The following is an 11,460-nucleotide window of genomic DNA, read 5'->3' as shown; positions in this document are numbered from 1 at the left end:
GGGTGCAGGCCTGTGAATAAAAAGATGTTTTGGAGGCAGAGCTGCCCACATGGAAGGCGAGACATGATGCAGGAGACTTAGAGGAACAAGACAAGTCAAAGCCTGAGAGGCGAGAGGCAGGTAAGAACCTTGAGGGGAGAGGTGGAACAGTGTGTCTGGAGTGAGCACAGGAGTTGCCCAGATAGATGGAGGGCAAAGCGTGGGACTCACAGGTCTAGTCACCAACACTCACTAGGCCCCCATTCCCACCCCCGAGAAGAGCTGTGCCAACAGCCCGCGCGACGCTGTACAGAGCATCTGAAATCCTTTATTGGAAGATCACTGCTGTTCACCATAGAGGAGACTCGACAGCTGACAGTGGAAACTGACTGGAGCAGGCCCCTCGGCGGGGGACCCTCCCCCGCTCCTGTGGATCGGCTTAACCACCTCTGCTCCTTCCTGCACCCCAGGGCCTTTGGCATAATGCTGATGGGGGAGCTCAGGCAGTGAAGGCCCTTGACTCAAAGCAAGACTTGGATGAGTGCGGGGGGTAGGGCATGGGCAGGTCTCCCAGGCTGGAGGGTGGGGGGAAGTGAAGGAAGCCAGGAGCTAGGGCAATGGCATCTATTTTCATTTTCTGAAAAGGGGGGCCCGGAAGCCTGCAGGCAGGCGGGCGGCAGCTGGGCGGGTCACGCGCTGACATCCTTCTCCCCCGGCTTGACAGCTTCCAGCAAAGGGTCCCCGGGCCCCGCCTCCTCTCCCTCCTTGGCCTCACTGGACTTGGAGTTGGGGACCCAGAGGCCTGAATCGATGCAGCGCTGCATGTGGTACTTTGCATCCTGTGGGGAGAAAGGCAGACAGGTGAGGCCAAGCTGCCCCCTCCAGGACGAGCACCTGTCTCCTGCACATCCTGAAGCCTGCTTACTGCCCACTCTAGAGCAGAGCTATCCAAAAGGCTGTCTGCAGTGATGGAAAGGAGCCACAATCTGTGCTGTCCAACATGGTGGCCACCAGCCATATGTGGCTATCAAGTAAGTCAAATGTGGCTAGTGCAGCCCGGCTCAGTGGTTAGGTGTTGACCTATGAAACAGGAGGTCATGGTTCGATTCCCAGTCAGGGCACATGCCCAGGTTGTGGGCTCCATCCCCAATACAGGGCATGCAGGAGGCAGCCGATAAATGATTCTCTCTCATCATTGATGTTTCTATCCCTCTCTCCCTTCCTCTCTTAAATCAATAAAATTAAAAAAAAAAAAAAGCCCTAACTGGTTTGGCTCAGTGGACAGAGCATCGGCCTGCAGACTCAAAGGTGCCGGGTTCGATTCCGGCCAAGGGCATGCACCTTGGTTGCGGGCACATCCCCAGTAGGGAGTGTGCAGGGGGGAGGTGATTGATGTTTCTCTCCCACCGATGTTTCTAACTCTCTACCCCTCTCCCTTCCTCTCTGTGAAAAATCAATAAAATATATTAAAAAAAAAAAAAAAAAAAGAGCATGACCTCTGTGTACCAAAGACAGGCAGTGAACCTCAAGCCGGAGTTTGAAGATCTAGAAACCCCAGCACAGATCCTCTGAATGACCCAATTTACATATGAGGAAACCAGTATGGCCAACCATTAAGCCAGTTGTCAGAAATGGGGTCAAACCAAGCTCTATTAAGATTCATCTCTCAGCACTGCTACTGCTCCTCCTAACAACAACAGCTGAGGTTTACCAGCATCTACCTTGTTCCCAGCCCTTCCCAGGCATTTGGCCAGTTAATATCAAAAGAGAATCTGTGGCCCTAGCTGGTTTGGCTCAGTGGATAGAGCGTTGGCCTATGGACTGAAGGGTTCCGGGTTCGATTCCGGTCAAGGGCACATGCCAGGGTTGCGGGCTCAAACCCCAGTGGGGGGTGTGCAGGAGGTGGCCGATGAGTGATTCTCTCTCATCACTGATGTTTCTTTCTCTCCCTGTCCCTTCCTCTCTGAAATAGATAAATATATATATATATACATATAAAAAGAGAGAGAGAATCTGTGGTTTGATGGGGTATCTGATGCTGGGGAGGAACCCCCTCCTTGGGCCACCTTGAATCACTGGCCAGCTGGGGTCAGTGGGGTGTCCTGGCTGTGCTCACAAACAGCCCGCAGTCAAGTGATACTCCGTCTGGATGCCGAGGACACAGTAGGTGCCTGTGGTCCAAAAGCCTGGCTGCCTCATGTGCTGGCCACAGTGACCCAGCCTCCCGTATTCCTCCCAGAAGCCCAGGAGACCCTTCTATCCGCACCACAGAGAGCTGGGGGCAGGGGAGCTGGGGGCAGGGGAGCTGAGGGACACACTGCTGGCCTGCCGCTCGGGGGGCTAGTGGGTGGGCCGGGGGTGCAGTTACTTACACTGGGGTCCATCTTGCTAATGGCGTCTTGGAGCATCTGCACGTCCTTCACGTCAAAGCATTTCTGGAGTTCCTGTGGAGGCAGAGGGGCTGAGGTCAGGGCTTGGGCCCCTGGGACTCCGCAAGTCCTGCCTGCCTGGGGCTGGGGCTCCGCACCTCAGGGAGAGACTCGTAGACTTCCACGGGGTCCAGGCCACCGGGGCCAAGCCGCTTCTTGCGTTCCTCCTCCTCGTACTCCTTCATGGCCTTCTCGATGCGCAGCTTGGCGCGGCCCCGCACGCGCTCCTTGAAGGCCTCCAGCTCATCGTTGAAACCCTCCATGTACTGGCGGTCGGCTGTCTGTGGGGAGCAGGAGGCAAGAGGGGTTTGCCAGGCAGGACTGAGGGATCCAAGACCCTCCTGTTGCCAGTCCTCAGAGACACCCTGGGGCTGAGCCTCTTCTCTATTCCATCTAGTCTCCGCCTCTAAGCTCAGACTGTACCACCTACACAGGCACACCTCGAAGGTGCTGCGGGTCGGTTCCAGACCACCGCAATCAAGTAAACATCGCAAGAAAGCAAGTCACACGAGTATCCGGTTCCTCAGCGCACATCAAAGTTATGTTTACAATATACTGTGGACTAAGTATGCAATAGCATTATGTCTAAAAAATATACCTACCTTAATTAAAAGATACTTTATTGCTAAAAAATGCTAACCATCATCTGAGCCTTCAGCGAGTCGTAATCTTTTTGCTGGTCTTGCCCTAGTAACATCAAAGATCACTGATCACAGATCACCATAATGAATATAGTAACAACGAAAAAGTCTGAAAAACTGAAAATATTACCAAAATGTGACACAGAGACATGAAAAATGGTGCCGATAGACTTTAGCACCGGGTTGTCAAAAACCTTCAATGTGTAAAAACACACAACACCTGCGAAGTTCAATAAGGTGAAGTGCAATCAAACAAAGTGTGCCTGTATGCTAATGCCACCTGCCTGCACGCCCCCTGCACCACAGACCCCCTCAGCCACTCCTTCACGTCCTCCTGTGGGGATTTTCGTAGACACCTCCAACTCAACACCGCCACACCTGAGCTCTGGATCTCACGGCGCCAACCCCAAATCTGCCTTGCCCTCAAGCGCCCCAGCTCAGCACACGGAGCTCTGTTCTTCCAGGTGGTCAAGGTAAGAAACCTGGAGGTGTCCTTGACTCTGTCCCTCCCCCTCTTTCAAAATCTGTCTGGAAGCCAACACATTCTCACCTCCTCCATGGCTTGGCCCTCTCCTGATGTATAAGGTTCTAGTCATAGAGGCCTGGGCCCCAGTGACATGTGTTTGCCTCCCACCATCGACTGTAGGCTGGCTCCTTGAGGACCACCCCCCCTTGCCCCAGCTGCTCAGGGCCCCTACCTTGATCTTAGTGAAGAACTGCCGGAAGCAGGCGCGGGGGTCCACCTTCAGGCTCTTGGCCAGCTCCAGGATGAACTGCATGACAATGGTCTGGTGCGCCACCTGCTCCATGAGTGCACATTTCTGCCCAAGGAGAACCAGCAGTGTCACCAAGTGGCAGCCTAAGGGTAGAGCCTTTCCCCAGCCCAGGGCCTGCTCCACTCACCTCCTCCACCTCTAGGTCAATGCACCAGATGACCAGGTAGTTGGCTGTCTCCTCGCACACCAGGTGGGCGTTGTCTGACAGGTACTTCTGACTGTCATCCCAGCGGTGGAGCATGCCTACGACAAGGTGTTGACAGGGTGCTGGAAGGGCCCAGAGGCAGGGCCAGCCCCTGTCACACGCAACCCCTCAGGCCCCCACTGCTGGAGCCCCGCACCCAACTCACCAAAGTGCTTTATCTGTTTCTCATACTTCTCCACAAAGGTCTTGTGTTTCTGTTCTCTCACCTCTTCCGAGTCCTCCTCCACCTGCTCGGGCTTGGTATTGACCATGCTCTGTGGTGGGGGGAGAGGGAGTGGGCTGGGGTGAGGCCTCGGAGTGCCTCGAACACGGCCGGGTGGGCCATGGCCGCCGTGCCCATCCCATCCACGGTGGAGGCAGGGATGGCGCCATGAGCATCAATGTGGCAGGAGCACGAGCATGGCACCTGTGGCCTCGGACGAGGGCCTTGGGGCCGATCAGAAGGGGACCAGTGGGGTGCTCCATCCACTTGGCATCCCTGTTCCCCCCGCTGCCCCCATCCATCTCTCCCTTAACCTGTGCAGCCCTCACCCCCCAACCTCCAATGGCCACGGAGCCCATCCAGGGGTGCGAGGACCCCGCCAGCCCCGCAGACCTTGCTGAAGCCGTCCTTGCTGAGCGTGTCCACGTTCCAGGGCATGCTCTTCTCCTTCTTGCGCATCTCCTCCAGCTTCTGCTCCCAGCTCCGCTCCTCCTTGCGCAGCTGCTGAGCCTCGGCCTGCAGCCGCTCCAGCTCCGCCCTGCTGCCCTCACCCTCAGCCACCTCCAGCTCCTTCAGCTTCCGCTGGCACTCCACCACCTTGCGCTTGCACTCGCGGCAGCTCCTGTCCAGCTCCTCTTTCTCCTTCTGGAACTGTTCCATGCGCTCCACCCGGGCCTGTGGGCGGGGATGGCCCATCACTCTGGGGAACAGCCTGTCCCTTGACCCTGGCCCCATCCCAGCCAAGGGCTTCCAGGATATACCTGGGGTGGTCACAAGGAATGACTGCACCAATGTGTGTCCTGGGTACCCAGCTTCTACCCTCACCCCGAGATACCTGCACACACTTGAGTCAGGACAGGTCCCTCCTCTGCTCAGAACTCCTCATGGTTCCCACCTCACTCACAGCAAAAGCCCAAGTCCTCCCCACAGTCCTCAAGGCCCTGCACACTCTGCCCTGCTACCTCCATGCCTTTACCTCCTCCAACCCCCCTGCCCCAGAGCCACTTGGCTGCCTCAACCTTTCCTGAATGCACTCCAACCTCAGAGGCTTTGCACTGGCTGTTCCCTCGGCCTGGAAGGCTCTGTGCCCGGGTCCCCCCCCCCCCCCCCCCCAGGTTACTCTCTCGCATCCCTAGCATCTTGGCTCACATGCTGACTTACAGGTGACGCCTTCCCCGAGCACCTTACAGAAGAGCAGGCCCTCCCTGCACTCCTGTCCTGCACTATCTTCCTCCTCAGCACATGTCACCTGCTAACACCCAGTGACAATTATTTACCATGTTTTGGGCACTGTCCCTCTCCAAGGATACTGGCTCCCCAGAAGTGGGGATACATCTGTTTACTGGGTCACACACACACTGGCACATAGCAGGGGCTCAGGAATTGCTTGCTGGATGAGTCAGGACACCCCCTACCCTGGCTGGTGTAGCTCAGTGGATAGAGTGTCGGCCCAAAGGACAAAGGGTCTCGGGTTTGATTCCCAGTCAAGGCCATGTACCTAGGTTGCAGGTTCAATCTCTAGTCCCAGTCTGGGTGCGTGCAGGAGACAACCAATCGATGTGTCTCTCTCACATCGATGTTTCTCTCTACCCCCTAAACCCCTCCTCCCGCTCTCTCTAAAAATCAATGGAAAAAATATCCTTGGGTGAGGATTAACAACAAAAAAAATGAAATAAAATAAAAAGACACCCCTCACCAAGGTCATAGGCTCCCCTTCTCCCTCAGAGTCTCTCTCTGCAACACCAGAGCACCATCCTCTGCCCAGCAACCCTCTCAATCCATCTCTGCCTGGGTGTCCCGTAGGCATCTCCAACTCCATGTCCAAAAGCGAACCCACCATTGTACCCCCCAAAACCCAGTCTCCTGCCATGTCCTCCCTCGGTGAAGCCACCCCTACCCCACCTCCTGCCCCCAGCTGAGGCCTGCTCACTGACCCTGCCCTGCCCTCCTGCTCTGGCACCCAGTCCTGACGGTTTTTCACTATTAAATGATTCTCTAATTCACTCCACTGCGAGTCTTTGAGCCTGGATCACTGCCAAGGCCCACTCAGCTGTCTCCAGGACAGCATGCCCTCCTGGGCCCCGGCTTTGTGCCCAGTAGCCTCCTGGGTGTTACACCCCAAATGTCCACTTCCACTGTGCCCTAAGCTCAGTGATGGTGCCCATCTCACCGTCCCCCTCACTCAGTGCCCCCATTCAGACCCCCATCCTATTGCTCAGCCCTGTCTGCTCTACAGCCCTGCTGGGCTCCACATCATCTTCCCTGGCTCCTGGCTGTGCCCATTCAATCCAGAGCCATTGACAAAATCCCAGGAGATGTCATTGCCTTCAACGGCTGCTCTCTCAAATCCAGACTCAGCAGCTGACAGAGGAGTCTTTGGAACATATACATCTTTTCCCTCTACTCCATCCTAGTGTGTGGGTTCAGATGGGACGCTCTGACCCTGCCCCCAGCTGCCAACCGGGCACCAAGGCCCTTTGTAGGGCTGGGTCCTGCCCTCCTCTGCCAACTCTGGGTCCCAGGCAGATGTTGGCCCGCGTGGTTCCCCGAATACACCAGTTCTCCTGCCTCTTAGCTTCTGCACATGCTGTTCCTTCCACTTGGAATTCTCTTCCTCTTACTCCATTTGACTTGCCAAGTCTCAGTTTCAACAGAGCCTTCCCCAGTGTCCTCCTAAGCGTCACTGCGTCCCCAAAGCCGCTCGGTGATCATCAGATAAGTGAGAAGATGCTGGAGGGCAGCCTCGGGCCCCAGAACTGGGGTCACATTCCATGGTCATGGTGTATTGCCTGGGGGTCCCCGGGCTGATCCCCTAACCGCTCAGAATCTGTTTCCTCGCCTGTCAAATGCAGACACCACCACCACACTCATGGGACTGCACTAGGAGGAGCAAAGAAGGTTATAAATTAAAGCAGACGGTCCAGGCATGGGCACCCAGCCAGCACCATCCCCACATGGTTCCTGTCATTACTGTCTGTCCAAGGGGACAATCGCTCTCTCTGGGGAACATTTTCGGGCTCAAACAAGGAAATGCACTTTCGGTGCTCAGTTTTATTTCTGCCCCTGAGTTAGGGCTCACTGAATGGGAATGGTTGTTACTGCATCATCACAGCACCCAGCTCCACCACTTACTGGTGACGTGTCCTTGGCCAAGTCCCTTACCCTGCTCCCTGCCTTGGTTTTCCCCTCTGTGAAATGAGGCCTCACAGGGTTGCTGTGAGGACTAAATATGATTCCATGGCAACTGCTTGCAACACAGCACTCAGTATCTTACTGTTATCATCACTGTCATAACTACCACCACCAGACTGGTCTGTTAACTTGCTTTTCTGCCTTATTTGGGGCTTCTGTCCAGGTTCAAGCACAGGGCCAGGCATACAGTGGGTGAGAATCGAGAGACCTGGGCCTCTACAGGACTGGCACTCCCCTGGATTGACACACCGGTCCTGAGCCTCACTTTCCCCCACGTGGATAGGGATCGAGAAGGCCCTTGCCTCACGGAGGGATGAAAAAACAACACAGGCCTGGCCTCTGCAACCTCCCTTTCTCCACAAGGGCCTGTGCCACCCTGGAACCTTCTTGCTGACTTGTGAGGGGCTCTCTCTCAGGCGGGCATCACGGCTGGCCTTGGGTGGCAGCAGAAACCTACCACCCTGCTGGGCAGCCACCAAGCTTTCCCCAGTGTCCTTTGAGTGGCTGCCAGAGAGGCCAAAGCTAAATAAAGGCCTCCCAGAACTGGCAGGGGTGGCTGCCCGCCAGGCCTGGCTTTTCACCTCCATGAGGGGCTGGGCAGGGCAGAAGCCACGGCAGTGGGTGGGGCTGCCCTCCTGCCTTCCAGAGAGGGAAACCAAGGCTTATGGCATCTTAATGTGGCACAACTCACTGGAAGGAGCCGCAGGAAACCAGTGGTGGCTGTCTGAGCAAGGGAGCCTCACTTGTCCCCTTCTGGAATCTTTGGAGGTTTTTTTGTTTTTGTTTTTTTACCATGAGAGCGAGTTACCTAAATAATAAGGATGAAAGTAGTGGCTAAAATTTAAAAAGAGCTATTACATGCCAGGTGCTGTCCCAAAGCATTACATCCTTTAAGTAAATAAAGCAACCCTCATAACAACCCTATGGGGTGGGTACTATATAGTCCCAACTGGGGAAACTGAGGCACCAAGAGATCAAACCCTTGGCTGGAGGCCATGCAGCAAGTTAGTGATTCAGGAGCCAAGATTTGAACCCAGGTGGGGAAGTCTGTATTCAGAAGCTCACCAGGAGCCCTGACCAGTTCGGCTCAGTGGATAGAGCGTCAGCCTGCAGACTGAAAGGTCCCAGGTTCGATTCCAGTCAAGGGCATATACCTTGGTTGCGGGCACATCCCCAGTGGGGGATGTGCAGGAGGCAGCTGATCCATGTTTCTCTCTCATCGATGTTTCTAACTCTCTATCCCTCTCCCTTCCTCTCTGTAAAAAATCAATAAAATATATTAAAAGAAGAAGAAGAAGAAGAAGCTCACCAGGCTACCTACCATTCTACCAATCCCACTGCTCCTCCCAGGGCCTGAGCCAAGTTCTTTTCAGATCTAATCTCATTTCAACTGACTGGGATAGAACCCAAGCTTGCCCAGTGCAGGAGACACTGAGGCCCCCTGTCTCCACCACAGCCTCAGGGCTCTTGCGGCAGGACAGGAAAAGGTTCTGTGGGAGGAGGGGGGGCGGGTGGGGAGGCAGAGGGCGTGGCGGGAGGAAGCCGCTACAGGATAGAGGGTCCTCCCACCAGCAGGACCAAAGCGGTCTCCATAAAGCAGTACAGATTAACCTCTTTGTGTGACAGAAACTCGTGTTCCCAAGTTTATTGTCTTTAGAGCTCTGTGGGTGTCTTAAATATGTCAAAATAATAAATGTTACACACAACAGGAAATGGAAGTGCTAGAACTTTCTTACGCTCCAGGACAGGGGTGGGGAACCTTTTTTCTGCCAAGGGCCATTTGGATATTTATAACATCAGTCGAGGGGCATTCAAAATTATCAACTTAAAAATTAGCCTGCTATATTTGGTCAAACATTTAATTAACTCGCCCCTAATGCCTTGGCAGGGCCAGGCCAAATGATTTCACGGACCTTATATGGCCCGCAAGCCAGGCGTTCCCCACCCCTGCTCTCTAGCGGCTTGCCCAGCAGATACACCGTAAGAGCCTGCTGCTTTAAGGAATGGGCTGAAAATGGGGCGGGGGCCAGATGTAGGAACTAATAATGCCTTGGCAGGATGGGAAGGGGCCTTCTAGGAGTTTCTGGATAAGTGATTGGGAGTTGCCATAAGGGAGGGTGGGGTGAAGCATTCCTAACTGGAAGGTTCTGACAGATACACACCCTCAGTTTAAAAGTATAACAGGCACAGGCATGTGGATACAGCAGCTCTGATATGGGGGAGCAGGAGGTTAGAACATTAGGTCTTTTATTTTTAAATATGTTTTCATTGTTTCAGAGAGGAAGGGAGAGGGAGAGAGAGAAACATCAATGATGAGAGAGAATCATCGATGGGCTGCCCCCCACTGGGAATTGAGCCCGCAACCCAGGCATGTGCCCCTGACCGGAATCGAACCTGAGACTCTTCAGTCTACAGGCCAACACTCTATCCACTGAGCCACCAGCCAGGGCTAGAACATTAGGTCTTATGAGAGCTATTCTATTGGTCTGTGAGCACTGTTGGACAGGGAGAGAGGCAGGGTACTCTCAGACTTGGGATTCTGGGATCTGGATTTAGGGGCAAATAGATAAAAGGGGCAGTGAATTTGGAATCAGGCTGGGAGAGGGTTCCTGGTGAGAGTAGAGACAATTTGGGTGTCTGACAGCACCAGACCAGGCTGGGGTTAGGAGGAAGACAGGATGGGTTTGGATGAGGTGTTCCAATGCTGGCAGAGGTGCTACAGGAAGCTGGTCTTGGGGTGTGGGTGGTGCCTGGGTCTGCAATGCCAAGTAAGCAGCAAGGGCTCTGGCTGGGAGGGAAGCTACTAAGGTAGGGTTTCCTGAAGTTGTGGGATATGGGGTCTACAGTAGGTGAGACTAAAGGCGAGCAGACAGAATTGGAGGCTCCATCAGGGTAGAGCTGGTAATTCGGTCTGGAGGGGACCGGGGTTCCCAAACTCCAGTCTTAGATGGGACTGAGGACCCCGGTAGGGCACAGGACTGAATGATAGGGAAGGGGCCCCGGGTGTGGGTTGGCGTCCAGGCCAGGAACAGAAATCCCAGGGGAAGCATGTGGGTTGGCGTCCAGGCCAGGAACAGAAATCCCAGGGGAAGCAGAATTCCTTGTTCTATTTGGAGGCGTGGGATCTCTGGATCTGAATGGGAATCATCTTTAGACCCAGGGAGTCATATCGCAGAATAGATTCATTCAAGGATTAGGGACTCTAGGAACTGGGGAGGGGAGGGGCGAATGGGATATCCAAGATCAGAAGTGGGTCCTCGAATAGGATCAGGGTCCAGACTCTGTGGCAGAGTTCTGGGTATAAGTCGAAGGTCCCAGACAGGGCTAGGGGGCACCCCCAAAGCTTGTCTTGGGAGTCTAGACTACGAGGAAGGTGCCCTAGGGGTCCCGGCAGTTCTGGGGTCACGGAGTTGAGCCCCAGAAGATATTAAAAGCCCAGACTGTGCGGTGGGATCCCAAGTGTCAATGGCGGGGCCCCGGAGGTATAGGGGATCAGAACTCTGGAGCGGAGTCCCGGGAGGGGGGAAGGTGCTGGGCACGCGCGCTCTACCTGGTGCCGCCAGCGGAAGAGACTGGCCGTGTCGATGTTGGGGTGCGTCTCATCTTCATCGTCAGACACCTCGATGTGGTCCCACACGCTGTAGTCCACCATCTTGAGCTGTGGCCCAGCCAGCTCGGTTCCGAAGGGGCACTGGCGGTGGCGGCAGCGACAGCGACAGCACTGGAACTTGGGTGCGCGGAGCCCCGCCCCTTCCGCTTCCGGTCGGGCGCGTAAGCCCCACCCGCAGATGACGCCATATCCCTAGTAACTGCGGCGGCGGCGCTGGCGACCGAGCTGGGGTCTTAAAGGGACTAGAGCGCGTGTTCCGGCCTCCCGAGCCCCGACTCGGGGTCCCCGCTAGGCACCTCCGGGGGGTATACCTGAGGGCGCCCCAACCTCGCGCCCCCCTCATCTCCCGCTGCCTCACAGTGGGAATTTACGGCAGCCGCAGGTGGGGGGCAGTTGGTGAGACTGAGCGAGAGAATAGACCTAGCC

The 11,460-nt window shown here is 55.3% G+C and overlaps 1 protein-coding gene across 1 annotated transcript; it reads right to left on the bottom strand.

Moving 5' to 3' along the window:
- Nucleotides 1-287: 287 nt before the first annotated feature.
- On the bottom strand, nt 288-11,183 carry CDC37 (cell division cycle 37, HSP90 cochaperone). The gene is made up of 8 exons (XM_059696840.1): nt 10,975-11,183; nt 4,626-4,907; nt 4,176-4,284; nt 3,953-4,068; nt 3,748-3,870; nt 2,507-2,689; nt 2,352-2,423; nt 288-818 (listed from the first exon to the last, which is right to left on the bottom strand). Exons 1-8 carry the CDS (start codon nt 11,074-11,076, stop codon nt 669-671), a joined length of 1,137 nt encoding a protein of 378 aa, XP_059552823.1. The 5' UTR covers nt 11,077-11,183; the 3' UTR covers nt 288-668.
- Nucleotides 11,184-11,460: the final 277 nt, after the last annotated feature.

The sequence above is a fragment of the Myotis daubentonii genome, chromosome 5, assembly GCF_963259705.1.
Source record: "Myotis daubentonii chromosome 5, mMyoDau2.1, whole genome shotgun sequence".
NCBI classification, from domain to species: domain Eukaryota; kingdom Metazoa; phylum Chordata; class Mammalia; order Chiroptera; family Vespertilionidae; genus Myotis; species Myotis daubentonii.
This window is presented reverse-complemented; position numbering and strand designations above follow the sequence as displayed.